At 38.5% G+C, this 23,889-nt stretch overlaps 1 protein-coding gene and 1 pseudogene across 10 annotated transcripts in view; one reads left to right on the plus strand and one right to left on the minus strand.

The window, feature by feature from the left end:
- The window catches only part of REPS2 (RALBP1 associated Eps domain containing 2), a gene marked incomplete at both ends in the record, with an annotated part of 213,101 nt that overhangs the window by 122,632 nt on the left and 66,580 nt on the right, over positions 1-23,889 (plus strand). For 2 of the 9 annotated variants that reach the window (XM_080910746.1, XM_080910745.1), the window contains one exon: positions 473-609. The exons of the other annotated variants lie outside the window; for them this stretch is intronic. In XM_080910746.1, coding sequence (XP_080766872.1) covers positions 473-609 — 137 coding nt within the window. The remainder of the gene's footprint in view (positions 1-472; positions 610-23,889) is intronic. 9 annotated transcript variants of the gene reach the window in all.
- LOC308415613 (large ribosomal subunit protein uL15-like) lies at positions 15,507-15,941 on the minus strand (annotated as a pseudogene). The gene has a single exon. The product of its transcript is annotated as a large ribosomal subunit protein uL15-like (transcript).

Consider the following 23,889-nt stretch of genomic DNA (forward strand, 5'->3'; position numbering starts at 1 on the left):
TGCTTCCCTTTCCGAAGCATCATTCGTGGCATAAGCCTTGTGTTTAAGTTCTTGGTCAGTGTGGCTGTCTCAATTCCACATGTGCCTGCAATCACATTGCAAGTAGACCAGGGTTTTAATCAGTTAACACCATGAAGTCCGTTTCCTATAACTAAAGTATGCAAGCTGAAAGGCTCACACACTGTTCTTATTAACCACTATCACAGAAACAGATTTGAATTTATACAAAACATTTTTGGAGAAATTGTCGATTTAGGCCTATTATATACTAAGGGCAAAAGAGCCAAATCATGTCTGGGTTTGAACAATTATACACAATGGCATTTAAAGGACAGTAGAATTTCTAGCTGCCTTTTGGCACCTTGTCTGTTCTCTGCAGTCATTTTGACTTTGGGATATTTTCCGTTTCAACCCAACTTCAGGGAATAAAGCTCTGCTCTTTTCCCTCTGACCTTCCCTTATTTTGCTACAGATCTTATTCTAGTACCTCCATAGAAGAGGCCATGAAAAGGGGTGAGGACCCTCCCACCCCACCACCACGGCCACACAAAACCCATTCCAGAGCGTCCTCCTTGGATCTGAATAAAGTGTTCCAGCCCAGCGTGCCAGGTGAAGTGTCCCTCTGCATCTACCCAAGCCATTCCCTTTCCTGTTGGAGCCAATCTATGTGTCTGCTGCAGAGGCCTCTGTGTGTGTTAGGGAAAAGAGCAGACAGATCTGGCAATTTTCCTTGCCATGCAAGTCTTTATGTTGCTGTGACATTCTTGGGAAGAAAAAAAAAATCCCAGACAGATACAGAGCATATGGGTCTGGAGACTTTCCCACACTGCTGAGAATCAAGAAGTTCTTTTTTTTTTAACTAAGAGAATAAAAATGCTTCAACTCTAGGCATCCCACTGTGGGCCTGCTTGGCTGAAGTCTTGTCCTCTTGATCATGGTAATTTTAAAATAAGATCACTGGTATTTTCCCGAGACATTCTGTTGGTCTTTGGAGTCAGAGTTCAGTAATCAGTACCTGGCCAGAACCCTCTATGGTAGTTTATCCTTGTGTTCTTAGCGTTCAAGTCAGGAGATTCCAAATCTGAACAATGTTGGGGCAGTGGGTAGAGGGTGTAGAGCTGCAGGTCTTGTGGGTGGGCTGCTTTGGAATCTCTGGGAATTGTTTTTGAGCCAGAGCTTTATAGCTGCACTGAGGCAGGAGGTGTCAGAGAGGACTGCTTGTGAGGTAGGGTGTGTCCTCCTAGGAAAGCTGAGGAACAAAATGTAGGAGACATGCCTTTGCTTCAGTACAGGTAACAGTTGAGACAGCATTGTCTCCAATGTCATAAGGGAGCTCCAAAGGCCATTCCACTGATGTATATAGCGAACTATCAATATGGTATCTTGAAATGTTTTCTTAATCTGCATGCAGTTTAAATCAAGGCAGGCTTGGCTGCTAGTGATGTGTAGATTATTCCGCTTTCTACTAAAGTCTCATTGGCTCTCACATTAGCATAACCTCAGTGTCCTGGCAGAGCTTAGGAGGTTTCACTTGTTCTAATAAATACTCTCCTTATCGTGAAATTCTAGATTGTTTTTAGTATACTCATATCGGGATCTTGCTATGAAATGGATTCTATTCAATGAGTTCATCAGATAAAAATTTCTCTTAAACCTTCAACCAGACTTTGTTCCAAATTCTGACATAATTTCATAGTGATTGGTCTTTAGGGTAAGAATAGCCATAGGTGATGATGTTATGAAATTCTTCCATGGATATAGGATTAGGAACTCGAAGACTCTACTGTGACTGAAAGACTAAAATAATACGGATAGCAATGTTTGTGTCTTTTCCTTGCATGGACTGAGAATGGAAACATATGTGCATCTTGTAGTGTATTTGGAGCATGGGTAGACGCTTCATGCCTGTTTGCTTTTCAGAGAGTGAGCTAATCTTTTGCCCCAGATTCTTTATCTTTAAAGTAAGGCCAATATGTGCTCCTTGGGATTGTAAGGCTTTGGTTAGTTGATAAACATACTTCATATATTAGCCTGTTTGGCCCATATACCTTAATATGTATCCAAGGCTCACATTTTCATGGCTGAGAAGTTCCAGGGGGCAGCCCTGATACTTTGTTTTTGAGTGATAAGGATAAAGTCTCAGGACTCCCTTGATGCCAGTGGATAGTTCTGTGATTCTTTCTAGAAAGTTTTTTAGAAGGCTTACAAAAGACCAGACTAGGGTTTAGCCTGCCATTTTTTTTTAATGTACTGGCTGGTTTTGTGTCAACTTGACACAAGCTGGAGTTATCACAGAGAAAGGAGCCCCAGTTGAGGAAATGCCTCCATGAGATCCAGCTGTAAGGCATTTTCTCAACTAGTGATCAAGGGGGGAGGGCACAGCCCATTGTGGGTGGTGCCATCCCTGGGCTGGTAGACTTGGGTTCTATAAGAAAGCAGGCTGAGCAAGCCACGGGAAGCAAGGCAGTAAGTGACATCCCTCCATGGCCTCTGCATCAGCTCCTGCTTCCTGACCTGCTAGAGTTCCAGTCCTGACTTCCTCTGGTGATAAACAGTGATGTGGAAGTGTAAGCTGAATAAACACGTTTTCCCCCAACTTGCTTCTTGGTCGTAATGTTTTGTGAGGGAATAGAAACCCTGACTAAGACAGTTAACCAATCTTATATTTTTGTATTCTCCTGCTCTATCTAACTTTGCCCATAGCCATATAAGATGCACTCTTAAGTTCCCATCTTGAGGCTGCTTTAGGGAGATTCTGAATTTAGCCAGTATCTTTTAAAATATTCAATGATAACATGTATTTCTTGATGAAAAGTATTTTGGTTTGATAAATGTGTTGGAGAGAAGTCTTTGAATATGTCTAGATAAATCTAATAGTTGTATTAAAAATAGCTAATGGGGTACTGGGAAAGATGACCCAATTGTTAAGAACACCAGTTACTGTTCCAGAGGGCTCTAGGTTCAGTCTCCAGAACCCACAAGGCTGCTCATAAGTGTTTGTAACTTTAGTTCCAGGGGATCCAACACCCTCTTCTGGGCTCCATGGACACTGCATCTATGTGGCTCACAGACTTAATATGCAGGCAAAGAACACACACACACACACACACACACACACACACACACACACACACACACAATTTTTAAAAAGTAGCTGGGCAGAGAGATATGCATTTATCGCCAAATTCCACTGTCTTTTAAGAACAGGTTTGCATAACTGGATATTTTTTTTATTCTGTTTTGATACAGGGTCTCAGTATATAGCTTAAACTGCCTTCAGAATCACTATGTAGTTCTACAGTAGTCTGGAACTTGTAGAGCAATTCTTCTGCATCAGTCTTTCAATACTAGAGTTATAGATGTGAGCCACCATATCCAGCTTACACAAAAGGCTTACAGAAATGAACTTTAACAAGCAGTTTAAGCTTGTCTCATAAATACTAGAATGTTTCTACAGTATAAAAGGCAGGTGTTACAATTGCCTCTTAGGTTTCTATTGCTGTGATATGCCCCAAGATCAAGGGAACTTACAGAAGGACTTATGGTTTTAGAGGAATAAGAAGAGTCCATTACCATGGTGGTTGGAAAAGTGTGGCATCAGGCAGGAATGACAACTGGAGCAGCAAGCAGAAAACTGGAATCTTACATCTTAAACCACAAGTAGGAAACAGAAAACTAAGAAAGCACAGGCCATTAATCTCTCAAAATCTGTTCTCCACACTTCCTCCAGTAAGACCACACTTCTCAGGCCTGCTTAAACAAGGCTGTAGATTTTTTTTTTGTTTTTTGTTTGTTTTTAAAATTTATTTCGGATACATTTTTTAAGGTTGTAATTAAGTATTTATGGGTACATATACATACACACACATATATGTAACAATAATATAGGAAAAGAGGCTATTAATTTGAGGGGATAGGAGAGAGACTAGGAGGGGCTGTAGGGAGGAAAGGGGGATGTGATACAGTTCTATTTTAATTAAAATATATTCTTTTTTTTTGTTGAGCTTCACACAGTCTGTGAGTTGTTTCTGGGGTGTTCAGAGCTTTCTGGGGTTAGTATCCCATTATCAGTGACTGCATATTATGTCTGTTCTTTTGTGACTGGGTTATCTCACTCAGGATGATATTCTCTAGATGCATCCATTTTCAAAGAATTTGATTAAGTCATTGTTTCTGGTGGCTGAGTAGTACTCCATTGTGTAAATGTACCACAATTTTTGTATCCATTCATCTACTGAAGGACATCTGGGTTCTTTCCAGCTTCTGGCTATTATAAATAGAGCTGCAATGAACATTGTGGTGCATGTATCTTTGCTGTGTATTAAAGTGTCTCTGGGGTAAATGCCCAGAAGTGGAATAACTGTGTCTTCAGGTAGTACTATGTTCACTTTTCTGAGGAACCAACCACCAGACTTATTTCCAGAGTGGTTGTATTAGCTTACAACCCCACCAACAGTGGAGGAGTGTTCCTGTTTCTCCACATCCTCACCAGCATCCACTGTCATCTGAGTTTTGGATCTTGGCCAATCTGACTGGTGTGAGGTGGAATCTCAGGGTTGTTTTGATTTGCATTTCCCTGATGACTAAGGATGTTGAACACTTCCTTAGATGCTTCTCAGCCATTCTATATTCCTCGATTGAGAACTTTCTGTTTAGCTCTGTACCCCATTTTTAATAGGGTTGTTTGATTCTCTGGAGTCTAACTTCTTGAGTTCTTTGTGTACCTTGGATATTAGGTCTCTATCTGATGTGGGGTTTTGTTTTCTTGACAGTTTCCTTAGCCTTACAGAAACTTTGCAATCTCATTAAGTCCCATTTGTCAATTTGCGACCTTGGAGCACGAGCCATTGGTGTTTTGTTAAGGAAATTTTCTCCTGTGCCTAAGTGTTTTAAGGTTTTCCCTACTTTCTCTTCTAATAGTTTCAGTGTACCTGGTTTAGTGTGGAGATCTTTGATCCACTTGCTCTTGAGCTTTGTACAGGAGATAAGGAAGGGTATATTTTCATTCTTCTGCATGCTGAGTGCCAGTTGGACCAACACCATTTGTTGAAGAGGCTGTCCTTTTTCCATTGAATGTTTACAACTCCTTTGTTAAAAATCAAGTGGTCATATATGTGAGGGCTCATTTCTGGATCTTCTATTCTATTCCCTTGATCCACATGCCTATCTCTGTACCAGTACCATCCAGTTTTTAACACTATTGCCTTGTAATATAGCTTGAGGTCATGGATGGTGATTCCTGCAGATGTTTTGTTGTTGAGGATGGATTTGCTATTCTATGTCTTTTGTTATTCCAGATGAAATTTCACATTGCTCTTTCCAACTGTATGAAGAATTGGGTTGGAATTATGATGGGGATTGCATTTAATCTGTAGATTGCTCTTGGTTAGATGGCCATTTGTAAAATGTTGATCCTTGCAATCCATGAGCATGGGAGATCTTTCCATTTTCTGAGATCTTCCTTGATTTCCTTCTTCAGAGATTTGAGATTCTTGTCATACAGGTCCTTCATTTGCTTAGTTAGAGTCAGACCAAGGTATTTCGTATTGTTTGTGACTATTGTGAAGGGTATCTTTTCCCTAATTTCTTTCTCCGCATGTTTTTCCTTTGAGTAGAAGAAAGCTACTGATTTGTTTGAGTTAATTTTGTATCCAGCCACTTTGCTGAACTTGTTTATCAGCTGTAGAAATTCTCTAGTGGAATTTTTGGGGTCACTTAAGTACACTATCATGTCATCTGCAAAGAGTGATGTTTTTACTTCTTCCTTTTCGATTTGTATACCTTTGATTTCCTTTTGCTGTCTAATTGCTCCAGCCAGGACTTCCAGTACTATGTTGAAGAGGTAGGGGGAGAGTGGGCAGCCTTGTCGAGTCCCTGATTTTAGTGGGATTGCTTCAGGTTTCCCACCATTAAGTTTGATGTTGGCTATTGGTTTGCTGTATATTGCTTTTAATATGTTTAGGTATGGGCCTTGGATTCCTGTTCTTTCCAAGACTTTTAACATGAAGGGGTGTTGAATTTTGTCAAATGCTTTCTCTGTATCTAGTCAGATGACCATGTGGTTTTTTCCTTTGAGTTTGTTTATATGGTGGATTATGTTGATTGATTTCCATATATTAAACCATTCCTCCATCCAAGGGATGAAGCCTACTTGATCATGTTGAATGATCTTTTTGATGTGTTCTTGGATTCGGTTTGCAAGGATTTTGTTGAGTATTTTTGTGTCAATGTTCATAAGTGAGATTGGTCTGAAGTTCTCTTTCCTTGTAGGGTCTTTGTGTGGTTTAGGAACGAGCATCCAGATGGGTTCAGTGCAGAATTGTCAGACATTTATTGCCGATCTAATACATATACTCTCCAAAGAATTCCACAAAATAGAATGAGATGGAATACGACCTCACTCATTTTTAGAGGCCAAAATAACCATGGGAGGCTTTTGATGACTGGTTCTATTTCTTTAGGTGTTATGGGATTATTTAGATGGTTTACCTGGTTCTGGCTTAACTTTAGTATCTGGTATCTGTCTAGGAATTCATCCATTTTCCTTTAGATTTTCCAGCTTTGTTGAGTATAGACTTTTGTAGTAGGATCTGATGATTTCTTGAATTTCCTCAGTTTCAGTCGTTATGTCTCCACTTTCATTTCTGATTTTGTCAATTTGGATACTCTCTCTTTGCCCTCTAGTTATTCTGGCTAAGGGTTTATCAGGCTCGTTAATTTTCTCAAAGAACCAGCTGTTGGTTTTGTTGATTCTTTGAATGGTTCTTTTTGTTTCTATTTGGTAAATTTCTGCTCTGAGTTTGATTATTTCTTCCTGTCTACTCCTCTTGGGTGTATCTACTTCCTTTTGTTCTAGAGCTTTCAACTGTGCTGTCAAGTTGCTAGTGTATGCCCTCTCCCGTTTCATTTTCGAAGCACTCAGAGCTATGAGTTTTCCTCTCAGTGCTGCTTTCATTGCGTCCCATAGGGTTGGGCATGTTGTGTTTTCATTTTCATTAAATTCTAGAAAATCCTTATTTTCTTTCTTTATTTCTTCTTTGACCACCCTATTGTTTAATAGAACATTGTTTAGTTTCCATGTGTATGTGGGCTTTTTGTTGTCTTTGTTGTTGTTAAAGACCAGCCTTAGGCCATGGTGATCTGATAGGATGCATGGGAGTATTTTAATCTTCTTATATCTATTGAGGCTTGTTTTGTGACCGATTATATGGTCAATTTTGGAGAAGGTGCCTCAAAGTGCTGAAAAGAAGGTGTATTATTTTGTTTTAGGATGAAATATTCTGTAGATGTCTATTAATTCCAATTGGTTCATAACCTCTGCTAGTTTCACTGTGTCCTTGTTCAGTTTCTGTTTCCATTATCTATCTGTTCATTGATGAGAGTGGGGTGTTGAGGTTTGCTACTATTATTGTATGGGGTACAATGTATTTTTTGAGCTTTAGTAGGGTTTTTTTTTTTTATGAATATGGGTGCTCTTGTGTTTGGAGCATATATGTTAAGGATTGAGAGTTCCTCCTGACAAATTTTCCCTGTGATGAGTAAAAAGTGTCCTTCCTTATCTTTTTTGATAACTTTTGGTTGAAAATCTACTTTATTCGATGTTAGAGTGGCCACTTCAGCTTGCTTCTTGGAGCCATTCGCTTGGAAGTTTTTTTCACACCCTTTACTCTGAGATAGTGTCTGTCTTTATCTCTGAGATGAGTTTCCTGTATGCAGCAAAGTGCTGAATTCTGTTTATATATTCAGTCTGATAGCCTATGTCTTTTTTATTGGGGAATTGGGTCCATTTATGTTAACAGATATTCAGGAATAGTGGTTGCTGTTTCCTTCTATTTTTGCTTTTAGAGGTAAAATTGTCCCTGTGTGTCTTTCTTCTTTTGGCTTTCTTGCGTAGATATTTTCTTATTTTTTGTAGGATGTAGTTCCCCCTTTTGTATTCATTGTAGCGCTGGGTTTGTGGTCAGATATTGTGTACATTTAGTTTTGTCCTGGAATATCTTGGTTTCTCCATCTATGGTGATTGAGAATTTTGCTGGATATAACAGCTTGGGCTGTTCTCTTAGGGTTAGCATGATGTCTGTCCAGGATCTTCTAGCTTTCATAGTCTCTGTTGAGAAGTTGGGTGTGATTCTGATTGGTCTGCCTTTATATGTTACATGATCTTTTTCCATTACTGCTTTTAGTATTCTTTCTTTGCTTTGGGCACTTGGCATTTTGACTATTATGTGTTGGGAGGAATTTCTTTTCTGGTCCATTCTACTTGGAGTTCTGTAGGCTTCTTTTTATGCCATGGTCATCTCATTCTTAAGGGTAGGAAGTTTTCTTCTATGATTTTGTTGAAGATATTTACTGTGCCTCTTAGTTGATATTCTTCTCCCTCTTCTATTCCTATTATCCTTAGGTTTGGTCTTCTCATTGTGTCCTGGATCTCCTGGATATTTTGGGTTAGGACCTTTTTGGATTTTGCATTTTCTCTGACTGTTTTGTCTATGTTTTCCATGTTGTCTTTGGCCCCTGAGATTCTCTCTTCCATCTCTTGTAGTCTGTTGGATATGCTTGCATCTGTGACTATGGACTTTTTTTTTTAGGTTTTCTACCTCCAGGGTTGTCTCTTTTAGTGTTTTCTTTATTGTTTCCATTTCCATTTTGAATTCCTTCTAAAATTCCTTCATCTCTTTGGTTCTGTTTTCCTCTAGTTCTTTGATTTCTTTTAGTGTTTTTCTTGTTTCCTCTTTAAAAACTTCTATATCTTTATGCTTCTCCCCCCATTCTTAAGTATCTCTATCATCATCTTGAGGTATGATTTCAGATCTGAGTCTTCTTTTTTTGGAGTGTTTGGCATTCTGCTGTTTGCTGTGATCGAGAGCTGGGTTCTGTTGTTGCCAGGTTGTCTTGGTTTCCATTGGGTAAGTTCTTTCGCTTTCCTCTTGCCATCTTGTTGTCTGTGACTATATGGGGTTTTGTTGTCAGTGATTGGTTCCCGTCTCTCCTGTGTACCTTGCCTGTGTCCCTGGATCTCCACTGTTCCTGGTGGCAGATGGCCTGAGCATTTGGTTTGCATGCATAGGCCCTCCGGGTGGTAACCGAGTTCTTTGGCAGAGTTCCTATTCCCCTGAAACAATGGGGGGCACTTTCTGTGCACGTGGCCCAGACCTCTTTGTGCCCTGGCTACTTGTAGCACAGTCTCACCAGTCCTGCGTTTCTGGATCTCTGCTGTTCCCGGTGGCAGATGGCCTGAGCGATTTTTTTCTGCACTTGTCTTTAGACTAACAGGATCAGACTACACTTGCTGTCTCATGTCCTTTCCAATTAGCCATTTTTCCCTATTTTTCAATGAGAAATGTATTATTCTTTTTAATGCATGCATGATGTGGACATACCATAGTTGATTATGCATTGATAGGAAAATTTCCTTTAACATACGCAAAACTTTCCCTCTTCCACAATCCCACTTTGCTCTTAGGATGTAAACAAAAGTTATCAATAATTTCAAATGTATACATTCCTTTACTGATCTAATTGTTTTCTTGGGTTAAATCCTAAATGTAGGAGTTTTAGGATCAAAGGCTATAAATGTGTAGGGTACAGATGTATTTTGCTAGACTGCTGCAGAGAGCCTGTGAGCTTGCTTTATTTCTAGCATTGTCTCAGTGTGTCCCTTATACCCTCATATATCAGTCTTCATATTTTTGAATATAGGCAAAAACTTTCCTTATAAGTTTAAGCATTTTTTCCCATACTATTGTTGGCCATTATTTAATTTTTTGTTACTCATCTGCTCACAAGGTTCACCCAGCTTCTGGTGACTAATCACGGGTACCATATACTATATTTTTTCACCTTTCTTAAGAACTTCTGTGCTTCTCTTCTCCAAGGCACTTGAGAATGTGTCAACATGGCCATGGGAACTCTGCTAGATCCTTATCCTTTCAGCCTCTCCTTCTACTAATTTTGTCCTTTAACACAGTCTATCTGGGATGCTCTGTTTATAAAATCAGGAATAAGAAAGGTATGGGAAAGAAGGGAAGATGGTTTGAGATGAAGCAAGATATTGACTTGAGTGGAAGAAACAAAGCTTAGTTTAAAAGATGGAGCCCACAATGTGTGCTGCTAAGGTGTGGAGAGATAGTAGTTTACAGTGTAATGATAATATGGAAAGGAAATTGGATGGATGGGATAGAGAAATGGCATAGCAGCAAAGATCACTAGGTACTCTGTCCAGTACTCAGTACCCACAGGGTTGCTTATTGTGGTTTGAATATGCTTGGCTCAAGGAGTAGCACTATTTGGAGGTATCACTGTGACATGTCTTCCTAGATATTGCTATGCTTCTGCCTTGATGATAATGGACTAAACCTCTGAACCTGTAAGCCAGCCCCAGTTAAATGTTGTCCTCTATAAGAATTGGCTTGATCATGGTGTCTCTTCACAGCAGTAAAACCCTAATTAAGAGACTCATTTAACTCTAATTCCAGAGGATCCAACACCCTCTTTGGACTTCCATGAACACTAGGCATACATTTAGTATACATATGTACACAGAGGCAAAACACTCATAAACACAAAAAAGTAAGTCTAAAATTAAAATTTTTTGTAAGGCTGGAGGGATGGTTCAACAGTTAAGAGCAGTGACTGACTACTCTTCCAGAGGTCCTGAGTTCAATCCCTAGCAGCCACATTGTGGCTTAAAACCATCTGTAATGGGATCCAGTGCCTGGTGTGGTGGCATACTACTTTAATCCTAGCTCTTGGGGGTCAGAAGCAGGTGGATCTCTGTGCGTACAAGACCAGACTGGTATACAAAGCAAGTTCAAGGCCATCCAGGGTTACACAGTGAGACCATTTCTTAAACAAACAAACAAGTAAACAACAAGGAAGATAGTAAGGAAGGTAGGAAGGAAGGAAGAAAGGAAGAAAGAAAGAAAATGGATAGAGATATAATGCCAAGAAGCAAGCATGCAAGAGAAAATGAAAAGGAAGATGAGATAGTTACAAAAGAGTTATGTTTATATCAAAGAAGAAGCAACAATGTATACAAAATGGCATATTTGCAAATATAGGACAGTAGGCTTCAATTTTGAGAATTGCAAATAAAGTGTAGATATGTAATTTATAGGAGCCCAGGGCTCTGGGAACAGGCATCAAACAAGTGTAGGCTTTCATTGGAGAAAGTGATATAATCTGATCAGATAATTTGTCATAGCTAATCCTGGTCTTAAAGTCATCTACTCAACAGTCTCACACAACAGCCATCTTTGAAAGACATTATAAATGGATAAGCTTGCCACATGCATGAATAAATATATAAGTAAATAATAATTATGCAAGGTGTGATACAGATCTACAAAATCTAGAGGCAGTCAAGCCTGAGGCCTGTTTGATGATGAGTTGGTTTTGTAGGACTGCCATTGTAGCCATGAAACATCTATTACTGAAATTCCTATAAGAAAAATCACATGCTAAGGTCAATCCTTTTTACAATTGCACTGGCTTTTATCATTACAATGGTAAATCTTTTTTCCCTTCTCTATTGGATGGAACTTCCCCTCCTTCCACTGACTCTGACCTGTTCTTCCAAAGCCATGCCTAAGGTTCACAGCATGGGGTTTCCATGGTGATGGTAAAAAGCATTAATTCTGCCTTTATTGTAACAGTCTTGTCCTTGTTATTGAGAATCCTGGCATAAGCACAAAGACTGTGAGGATTTATAGCTACTCTTTAAAAGTTTAGACTAGGAACTTCCACCACTTCCATGCTGACCAAGGGAACAAAAACTGGTCCCATGGATACATCTAGCAATGAAACTGGGTAGTTGTTTTCTAGTGGCACCCTTTTATTTTAAAAGAGGAGGGTGGATATTGATGGATAGCCTTTTCTACTATAGCTCATATGGCCTCATCCATTAAGAGCTACACATTAAAACCATTCTGATGCCTGAACAAAATACTTCCATCATTAATATTTTCCCACCAGTGATGGTTGGTGTTATCTTCCAGCTAGACAAAATCTAGAATTACCTTGGAAGGGAGTATCAGTGAAGGATTGTTTAGATTAGGTTGTTTTGTGGGCATGAGGTAAGAAGGTCCTTCCCACCATTCACCATCTGGGATCCTAGGCCGTGTGAAAGGACAGGGGAATTGAACAGAGGTAGGTATTTGTAGCTCTCTGCTTCTTGACTGGGGGTGTGATGTGAACAGTTGCTTTAAGTTCCTGCTATTGTGACCTCTCTGTTATAATGGACCTGGAACTGTGAGTTATGATAAACACTTTCTTCCTTAAGTTGCTTTTATCAGAGTATTTTTTTCCTAATCACAGGAAAAGATGCTACTTTTGCTTTAAAAATATTGATAATAAAATTCATCCCACAATTAAAATTATAATGCATACATATCATAAAATGAGTCTCTTCAAAAGAATGATGTGTCCTACTTATAATACATCTGAGATAAATTAAGCAACAAATACACATTGCAAAATATATGTGTTTGTAAATGTATAGACAATTCCAGGAATACTTTTATTTGTTTTTGAGATAGGGTCTCAAAATATGCCACTCAGGTTTACCTGCTTCCACCTTTCAAGTACTGAGATTACTGTGCCTGACTCAGAACAACCGATACATGATGCTTGTCTCTAGAGAAAGGAACAGTATGACTGGGGACAGGAATGAAAGATAGTCCTACTTTTCATTCATTCTTTCAAATATTGCCTCATATATGCTTATTACCTATTATGCTGTAAGGTGGTACATGAGAATTCAGAGATATTTCTCCTGGATAAATTCACCCATCACAAAGTTGTTTATTATTCCAGGGTAATCTGTATAACCATCTGCTACCACCTCATGGAGTGTAGCTGAAATGACAGAAGCATTCTAAACCATTTTTTTCAGGTACTGCTATATTCTTCAGATTACTTCTCTGTTCCCCTTCAGTATCAGGGACTAGGGGATTTTCCATAACTTTCTGTTATGAGATGTTTGCTCAGGTAAAATGTCCTGTTAGGGTTCTGGCTTAATGTAGGATGCAAGTGTCGTTTACTCACTGGTGAACTAGTGGAACTCTATCTTAGACTTTATATACATGCTTACTTTTCTCTGTGACTTGAGAAAAAGGAAACTCCTTGGGGATAAGACATGCTTTCAAGACCAGACGCCCACTCAGGTTTTCTGAAGGATGTAGTTGGTCATCTCTGCCTTGTAGATCACCTCGTGTCTCATTCCTGGACAAGGTAGTTGTTTCCCTTTGAAATTTTGTACAATTTAGTAGATTTAGACTGTAGTAGGATTATGGGATTCCTGCTACACAGTATTTGAGGCTCATGATACAAATCTAGTCTGAGCAGTTTTATTTTTTATAAGTTGAAGTCAAATTTACCCTTAAAAAAGTATGTAGTTCAGTGGCCTTTGTATATTTATAGTATTAAATAATCATCCACATGCTCTAATTTCAGAATATTTTCAACACCCCAAAAGAAATCTTTATCCATTACCAGTCATTTTCCATCTACCCTTTCACTTGACAGTCCCTGGTAACCACCAACATACTTTATATTTATATGGATATATGTGTTCTGAACATTCTATATTAATATAAAATGTAGTCTTTGAGACTGGTTTCTTTCATTTAAATTATAGTGTTGAATATTCATCAATTTTGTGGTGTGAATCACTTCTTCATTCCTTTTGCAGCTGAATGGATATATCAACTCTGTTTTTATTGTTTATCTGTTGATGGGCATTTGAGTTGTTCCTACTTTTTGACTATTGTGAATAGTTCTATGATCATTCATGTCCAAGTTTTCATGAAAATATGCTTTTTCTTGTCTTGGATATATACACAGGAGTAGAATTTCTAGTTCATACTACAACACTAATGTGAATATTTTGAGAACGTATTGAGCTGTTTTCCAAAACAACCCTACCAATTTACTACTTTACAAGCAAAGCACAGGGATTCCAGTCAATTTATTCCCCAGAATGCTTGTTATAGCTTTTTTATTACAGCTTCCTAATGAATGGGAGTCTGCTATATACCATGTTGGAAGAAGTATCTATAAAAACATTGCCAGGTTTTATTTGTTCTATTTGCTTTATTTATTCATATTCTAAATGTTGCCCCCTTGTGGTCTCCTCTCTAAGAGTTCTTTACCCTGTAACCCCCCCCCCTTTGTCTCCAAGATGGTGCTCCCTCCAACTCTACCCCCCTCACCTGCCCATCCCCCACCTCACACCTTGCATCCTCTCTCCCTGGAGCATCAAGTTTCTACAGGATTAGGCGCATCAGCTCCCACTGAGGCCATGCAAGGCCTCATATGTGCCAGGGGGCCTTGGACCAGCCCAAGGCTGGTGGCTGGTGGCTTAGTCTCTAGGATCTCCCAGGGGTCTAGGTTAGTTGACATGTAAGTCTTCATATGGGCTTGCTGTCCCATTGAGCTTCTCCTCCCCCTTGATTTGTATTTTTTCTTTTTTCTTTTCTTTTTTAAAAAAACATATTCTAGATACAAGTTTCTTTTCTGGTCTTTCTCGTACAGATTATCTCCTCTCATTCTGTGGGCTTGTCTTTTGCATTTTTGACTGTATCCCTTGAGTGTAAATGTTTGAATGCTTTCATGGGTTCAGTTTATATGCGTTTGTCACTTGTGCTTTCAGTATCCCATTGAAGAAATCATTGCCTAGTTCAAGGTTACACATTTCCTTCGCTTCAGGAACTTTCATAAGTGTGCTTTTAAAATTTATATCTGGAGTCCTGAGTTAATTGTTGCATATGAGTCAGAACACCAGTTTTATTTTTCTGCATGCATTTATTCAGTTTTCCCTGTATCACTCTCTGAAGATTATTAATTTTTGATACTTTTATGGAAAGTCAATTAAGTATGTGTTTATTTCTAGAGTCTCAAGTCTATTCCTTTATGTCTATCCTTATTTGAACATGACAGCGTCTTGGTAATTATGTGTTTGGAGTTCTTTTTTAAAAATTATTTTATATGTATGGTTGTTTTGCCTGCATGTGTGTGTACACACGCAGCCAAAGGGGTCATTATATTCCCTTAAACAAGAGTTAAAGTTGGCTCTGAGGCATCATGCTGGCTGTTGGGGATTGAACCAGGTCCTTTGGCAGTGCAGCCAGAGCTCTTAACTGCTGAGCCATCGCCATCTCTTTAAAACGTTTTTGAGATTGTAATTCAATTACAAAAATTTTCCTTTTCTTTCCTCTCTCCAGACCCTCCCATATACTCCCCCCCATCTCTCCTTTAAACTTATAGCTGTTGTAGCATGCTTCTGTGTCAGCAACTACAAGACCTTCTACTTTCTTCTTTTTTAGTGTTTTCCTATTATTTGGGCTCTCTAGTGTTTCCATATAAAATTTAGAATTAGCTTGTTAGTTCTTGCTAGAAAAAATTGGTGTTTCAGTAGGGATTATACCAATATTTAGGTTACGTTTGTCTCATGTTTTTCTCTTTTTCTTTGGAAAATGTTAGCATTTAATTAATCTCCAAATTGGAGATTAAGCCACCAGAGCACAGGTACTTCCAGCACCCTTAATCTTCAGCTGTTCTGCAGAAGAATTTGGCCTTCACAGTGACAGGTTGCTTAGGGAGCTTTCCCTTCCCCCGAATTTTGTAGTAGCCTGATCAAACAATATCAGTGATGGGAACAGCTCCATTCTTGTTTTTTACTGCATTGACCCATGTCTGCTCGCTGACCAATGTCCATTATTTATCCAGGTTGACAGTTGGGCAGAAGCTCTGGTTCCTCTTCAAGTGGTACTGCATCACACCAACATTCCTGAAGTTACCTGGATGATATTTGTCAAAGATTATCTCGTGGCGATGCATGCCTCCAGCATCGCCGTGGCCTCCTTGCAGTGCTTACCTATGCAACCGTGGCCATGGCTCACGTGGTCCCAGAGATTCAGGGTCTTCCTCAGTCTGGATGGCATGGCAGTGGCAGAAAAGAAAGTGTCTCTTAATAATATTGTCTTCTACTACCCAAACACAGAATGACTTTTTATTCATTTAGGTCTTTAAATTGGATTCAATAGTATCTTATACCACATAAGCATACAGATCTTATACTTATCTTGTTAAATTTAGTCTTAGGAACTTTGTTCTTTTAAAATTTTATTCTAAATAGATTTTTTAAAGGAAAATTTATTTTCAAAGCTTTCAACGGATAGATAATGTATGGAAGAAATACAGTTGGCTTTAGTTTATTTATCATGAATTCTGAAACCTCGTTGACTTTTTGTTTGGTTGCATCTTGTTATGAAGTTTACATAGGGAGGTGGGCACATGCTCATTATAGGGCTCCTAACAGCTTAGAGAATAATCCATCAGATACTCACAAATTAAAGAGGGAATCCCATTTAGTCTGTTTGGAAGATACCAATAAGATCATTTTTGAATGTCATATTTCAGTTTCAATTTTTCTCTTGTATATGAAATGATTGATCTCAGACCCTTCTTCTAGTAATATATGTTCTATCTATGAAGTGGTAATGCTAAGTCACGTTTTCCTGTTTGCACTTACGGGTTTTCATTTCCACTACTGCCTACCACCAGCAGATACAATAGTTATGAGTGACAGTAGTGTGAGTCTCATTTTGTACACAGGATACATTTAAGGCATTTTTTGTGCATTATCTCCAATATTCACAGTAATCCTGCAAAGTACATACTGTTTCCTCCTCAGTTTACTGATACAGAAACAGATGCAAGTTAGTTTGTCAAAGGTCATTGAGCTACTTGCAATTAAAAATAGACTTTTAGCTATATGGTCTAATGCTAGGACCCCATTTTGCAATTGCAAAGGGGAAAGTATTTCTCTTCCATCTCTTCTATTTGCCTTTCCCAATTCATCTGCTCAATGGAATATTTTATAGGAGTATCTGCTTGAGCTTCCCTTTATGGAAGTGGGGCAGAGCAGCAGACATGAGTCTGTGATTATATTCACTTATCCACCTCACTTTGCTTTACAGCTGGAGCAGATCTCTTCCCTCATGCTCAGTCCTCTTACTGTCAGCACACCCACCTGTCCTTGGAGGCTAAGGCAGTGGTTCAACCTTCCTAATGCTGGGCCCTTTTTAATACAGTTCCTAGGGTCGTGGTGACACCCAACCATAAAATTACTTTTATTGCCACTACAGAACTGGAATTTTGCTACTGTTATGAATCACAATGTAACTATTTTTGGAGATAGAGGTTTGTCACAGCACACAGATTGTGAACCGTGTGGCTAAGTCATCCCTTCTGGTTCCAGATCTGAATGTTTGCCTTTAGACCTGATCTTGCTTGTTATAGAGGGTCTGCTCTTAGAAGTAACACAACTAGAATTTATCTTGACAGAGCATTAATGTGTCTTTTTAAGGCTTTCAGTTCTTGAGATGATAGAAAGTCTTGGCTGCAATATAGTGTTCCTTTGGCGTGAGATTTGTAGTCTAGAAGTTCATGTAAACAACGAGAAGTACATTTGGATGCTTGCCTAGATGAAACTTTTCAGAGGTATGAGCCTAGTCCAGGTTGTTTCTAAACCTGAATGTACCAGGGCTCAGCATGAACATCTATATGAAAGGCAGTCTGCAAAGTGTGGGCCAATGCACTATCTGTCCTTGGCTTCTTTTGCCTTTTCTGGTTCCTGCCTGTCTTTATTTAGAAGAGTTTATTATTATTATTATTCTCCAACAAATTCTGTATAAATTTCTCTATTAACACAGTGCTGTGGTTTGGGCCTGGAGACTACTATCATATTTAAAATGGTTGAAAAAAGAAAAAAATGGTAGAAAAGAGGTTTCTGGATGATAGAAACTTTTTCTAGGTTACACTTTTCTTTGTCTGTCTCTATTACTCAGCTATAATGAAAACATGGACTTAAAAGGTCTAAGGATTATAGGAATGTGTTACTACACTTGGCCATAAGTTTGTTTTTGGGAAATTTGTGGTTTTATCAGTCTTTTCCTTTTGTAGATCACATCTGAGGAATCTTTATCTAAATCAAGGCCTTGAACATTTTGTTCATGTTCTTTTAAGTTTTATGATTTTAGCTCCTATACTCAGATTCATAATTAATTTTGACTTTTTTGCATAAAAGTCCTGAGTTAATCACTTTATATTTGGATGTTCAATTTCTCAGAACTAGTTGTCAAAGAAAATATACTTCACTTTCCATGGCCTTTTTGGGACCTTCATTGAGATTCACTTGACTTCTAAGGGTTTCTTTTTAGACTCCCTTCTGTTGACCCATATGCTTATTCTTATATCAGTACCACACTGGATATATACACTTAAAGCTTTATTTTATTATTTATTTATCTGTATAAGTGCAAGTACCAGTGGAGTCCAGAAGAGGGCATCCAAATCCTGGGAACTGAAACTAGATAGTTGTGAGCTGCCATATAGGTGCTGGATATCAAAATTGGGACTTGTGAATAGGTAATCACATGACTGTTTTATTTAAAAATTTATTTTTTATTTAATTTGTTCTTTGACATATTTATATATGTATATAATAAATTCTAATCCTTTTTACCCTACCCTTTCTCGTCTGTATTCTACTTTTGTCAACCTCACATCTCTCCTACAAATTTCTTTCCCAAATTTATGCCTTTTGTTTTGTGTCCCATTGAGCTTAACTAGGGCCATCTGTATGACCATGGCTTTAGAAGTATTCGTTGGAGCTTGGTTTGCTCAACAGTGGGTAAACAACTAAAGAAAATTACTCTGTCTTCCAAGATTTATCCATGCTCAACAGTGCAGCTCCAAGTAGGGCTCCATGAGTCTTCCCCTATCAATGATTGATTGTTGACAGGGTCATGCCTTGTGAATGCTCAGTTTAGATTAACTTCAGATGCTGTGAGCTCATCATACAGCAATGGCTGTGTTGTGCCTACAAGATGATATTTCACAACCCTTTTTCCTATCCTTGGCTCTTAAATTCTTTGACCTTTCTTCTGTGGTGTTTCCCGAGCTTTAGAGGAGGTGGTATAAATAAATGTCCTGTTTACAGAGAGCCGAATTAGTCCCTTTTCTCTGAACAATCACGCATCTCAATATTAATGGCCATTTACTATATAGTGTGGCCTCTTTGTTTTTTATTTATTTATTTCAGATACATTTTTAAGGTTGTAATTAAGTATTTGTGGGTACATATACATACACACACACACATATATATGTAATAATAATATAGGAAAAGAGGCTATTAATTTGAGGGGATAGGAGAGAGACTAGGAAGGGCTGTAGGGAGGAAAGGGGGATGTGATACAATTCTATTTTAATTAAAATATATTCTTTTTTTTTTGTTGAGCTTCACACAGTCTGTGAGTTGTTTCTGGGGCAATCTGAGCCTCTGGAGTTAGCATCCCACTATCAGTGACTGCATACTATGTCTGTTCTTTTGTGACTAGGTTATCTCACTCAGGATGATATTCTCTAGATGCATCCATTTTCTTGAGAATTTCGTTAGGCCATTGTTTCTGATAACTGAGTAGTGCTCCATTGTGTAAATGTACCACAATTTTTGTATCCATTCATCTACTGAAGGACATCTGGGTTCTTTCCAGCTTCTGGCTATTATAAATAGAGCTGCAATGAACATTGTGGTGCATGTATCTTTGTTGTGTGTTGGAGTGTCTCTGGGATAAATGCCCTGAAGTGGAATAACTGGGTCTTCAGGTAGTACTATGTCCATTTTTCTGAGGAACCACCAGACTGATTTCCAGAGTGGTTGTATCAGTTTACAACCCCACCAACAGTGGAGAAGTGTTTCTCTTTCTCCACATCCTCGTCAGCATCTGCTGTCATCTGTGTTTTGGATCTTGGCCAATCTGACTGGTGTGAGGTGGAATCTCAGGGTTGTTTTGATTTGCATTTTCCTGATGGCTAAGGATGTTGAGCACTTCCTTAGATGTTTCTCAGCCATTTGATATTCCTCAATTGAGAACTTTTAGTTTAGCTCTGTACCCCATTTTTTAATAGGGTTGTTTGATTCTCTGGTGTCTAGCTTTTTGAGTTCTTTGTATACCTTGGATATTAGGCCTCTATCTGATGTGGAGTTGGTAAAGATCTTTTCCCACTCTGTTGGCTGCTGTCTTGTTTTCTTGACAGTGTCTTTAGCCTTACAGAAACTTTGCAATCTCATTAAGTTCCATTTGTCAATCTTTGACCTTAGAGCTCGAGCCATTGGTGTTTTGTTCAGGACATTTTCTCCTGTGCCTATGTGTTCTAAGGTTTTCCCTACTTTCTCATCAAATAGTTTCAGTGTATCTGGTGTAATGTGGAGATCTTTGATCCACTTAGTGTGGCCTCTTTGATTAAAGCTGAGAATATTATTTGTCTATGAGTATAAACACAAATGTGTAGAAGGTGTTTTGACATTATGCATGTCAGTTTAATGAAACAACAGTAGTAAGTCTCTTTTCCCATGCTACAGCCTAGATTTCCCTGCTATGTTTTTGTTTCATATTGTTTGTTTGTTTTAAATCTGGGTTTGTATTACCAGGCATGGGTTCCCTATTGTGAAGTGGACCTTTTACATTTTATTTATTTCTTCTCCTCCCCCTTTCTCCCTCTGTGTACACTATGGCACATGAAGAGGGGACCACTTGGGGGAGTGGGGGAGAAGTCAGTTTTTTTCCTTTAATCATGGGAGTCCAAGGAATCAAACTTAGGTCATCAGGATTCGTATCAAGCACCTTTATCCATGGAATCATCTCACTGGTCCTTGGTTTTTTTTTAAATCAAAAGAAAGGTGGACAGACACCTTTCCACCTTAATATAAGTTCTGGACATTGAGATCAGGTTGTCAAGCTTAAATGGCAAGTGTTTTTACTCACTGCAGTGGTTTGAATATGCTTGGCCCAAGGAGTGGTACTATTAGAGGTGTGGCCTGGTTGGAATAGAGTGGCCTTGTTGGAGGAAGTATGTCATTGTGGGCATGGACTTTTAGACCCTCCTTCTAACCACATGGGAGCCAGTCTTCTAGTAGCCTTCAGATGTAAATGTAGAAATCTTAGTTCTTCCTGCACCACGTCTGCCTGGGTGCTGCCATGCTCCCACCTTAATGATACTAGACTGAACCTCTGAACCTGTGAGCCAGTCCTAATTAAATGTTGTCTTTATAAGAGTTGCCTTGGTCATGGTTTCTGTTCATAGCAGTAAAACTCTAAGGCACCCACTAAGCCATGTCATTAGCTCACTTTTAGTCTTGAGTTTGTGGTTCATAGAATGATTAGAAGCATCCTTCTACTAAGAGCTAGCATATTCTTGCTCTGAGGCCTTTTGAAATTTGCATTCCTTGGACTTAACATCCCCTCCCCCATCTACCTGCTTATTCTTATATCCCGTTTTTTTCTGCTCTTTAACTTGGCTTGAAGGCTCAAATTGTGAAATTGATGACTGTTTGATAATGGTAGGAAAGTTGACATTATCCCTTTATTCTCCAGGTGTTAATATTCTCATCTGCAAAGAGAAAGAATTTAATTTGTCTGTCTCACTTTTCCAAACTTAGTTAATAATATTATCCTTGTTGAATAAAGCATATGTAAATTCATTTCTCTTAATTGTTGGCAAAATTCTGATATAGAATTTAATAAAATTTATATTTGGGGGATGTATGCATATGAACAAACAACAGGATTATAGGTAGGCATTATTATGAACGCATTCCTGGAAATCCTTTTGCTAAGTATATACACATATCTGTGGTATCTCTGTGTATGACTCAGTAATGAAGATGAATATAAGATCACACATACTTTTATGATTACAAGGAAAAGAATGAACAATTTTTATTATTGTGAAATAGCCACTTTATGAACCTGTCAAGAAGAAAAAAAGTGTTCCTCCTGTTGAGACACTGGCTGACTCTGTACTTGATCGATACTTAAAAGTCTAGTTCTTACTGAGACTGGTTTTTAGCAGTTTCTCTTCTTTGAGTGCCTCCCCATTGGAGTTTAAACACGTTTATTTTCTTCATAATCTATTCTTAGCAGGGATTGGAGCTCTCTTCTCTAGCTGAAGTTATTCCAATTTTTTTTCTTGAAGCTTTCATTCAGCACATTTGCTACTTTCTTTTTATTCAGTGAGTTAGTACATGTTTTCCTTTATCTGATGATTTTGGCCTCCTACAAATCAGAACAAAATTAATAAATGGTGATGTTTATGAGAACTATTTTGCTGAGAATATTTTCTTGGAACAAGCTCTCAACTCTCTAGACAGGGCTGTCTTGGAGCTCATTATATAGTCCAGGTTAGTCTCCAGAGTGTTAGACTTATAAACATGAACTAGTTAGAATTATAATAATGAATTCAGATTGCCTAGGGATTTCTAAGTGTAGTGATGTAAAAGGATAAAAAATGTTAGAGGTTAGTGTTTTGGGTGCTATCCAGAGGATCAGACTTAATAAATTTGAAAAATAGCTTTATAGTTTTAGTTGTGAGCCTAGCCATGAAAGCTGAGCCATCTTTCCAGCCCAAGTAATAATTTTAAACAAGGAGACCTATTAACATGTTATGTGAATTTAGTATTAAATGACAATTTACCTGAACCCCCCCCCCATTTTTATTGGAAATTCTCTGCATTTACATTTTAGATGTTATCCCTTTCTCACAATCCCCTCCCCTCCTCCTCCCATTGCCTCCATGAAGGTGCTCCCTCTCCCACCTCAGCACCTTGGCATTCCCCTAGACTGGGAGGCTTTCGACCTCTCCTCCCATTGATGTCAGAAAATGCCATCCTCTGCTGCATATGCAACTGGAGCCATGGGTCTCTCCATGTGTACTCATTGGTTGGGTTTTAGTCCATGGGAGCTGTGGTGGGTTTGGTTGGTTGATCATTTTGCTCTTCCTATGGGGTTGCAGATCCTTTCATCTCATTCAGTCCTTTCTTTAGCTTCTTCATTGGGGTCCTCCTGTTCAATCTGTTGGTTAGCTGCAAGCATCCTCCTCTGTATCAGTATGGCTCTGGCAGAGCCTCTCTGAGGAGGCATCCATATCAGATTCCTGCCAGTAAGCACTACTTGGCCTCAGCAACATTGCTTGTGTTTAGTGGCTGCATATGGGATGGATCCCCAGGTGAGGCAGTCTCTGGATGTTCTTTTCTCCAGTCCCTGATCCTCCATTTGTCCCTTTATTTTCTCCCATAAGTGTTTTGTTCTCCCTTCTGAGAAGGACTGAGGCATCCACCTTCTGGCTTTCCTTCTTTTTGAGCTTCATAAGGTCTATGAATTATTTCTTGGGAATTCTGAGCTTTTTGGGCTAATATCTGCTTATCAGTGAGCGCATGCCATGAGTAAAATATTCTTTAGAATTCTGATACAAGTGTTTCAATGAATTCTAGGTCCTAGAGACACAGAAAGTTTTGGACACCTGTTACTTTGTATGTGGCTGCCTTCTTCTCCCATTCCCTGACAAAAACATGTAGATATTTTCTAATTGCATTATTTTGTGGTAATTTTTGTGATAATGTATCTTGCCATACTTCTTTTTCTTCTGTTGTTAGGTATGCAGTAGGCCCTTTTAATTTAGAAGCTCAAGCTGTTCATTTCTGGAAAAATGTATTAAACCATTTAATTGATTTCATTTTTATATATTCTGTCTCTTGGTAGAACATTTATTTGAATAGTACCCTACATTCTGGGAAATTTCCTGAGATTAACTTTGAAACTTTCTATTGAGCTTTCACTTTTTGCTATCATATTTTAATTTCTGAGTGCTTTTTAATTTTCTGAATGTTCTTTTCTCAATAGCTTCCAATTATCTCATCTTTTTAAACAGAATTTCTTATTGCAACTTTACTTCATAACTCAAGATTTCATCTTACTCCCTCTATGTTTATCTTCTGAGCATATAGGATTTATAAGGATAATTTTTTTCAGCTCCTGCCTCCACACT

The sequence above is a fragment of the Micromys minutus genome, assembly GCF_963924665.1.
Source record: "Micromys minutus genome assembly, chromosome: X".
Taxonomy (NCBI): domain Eukaryota; kingdom Metazoa; phylum Chordata; class Mammalia; order Rodentia; family Muridae; genus Micromys; species Micromys minutus.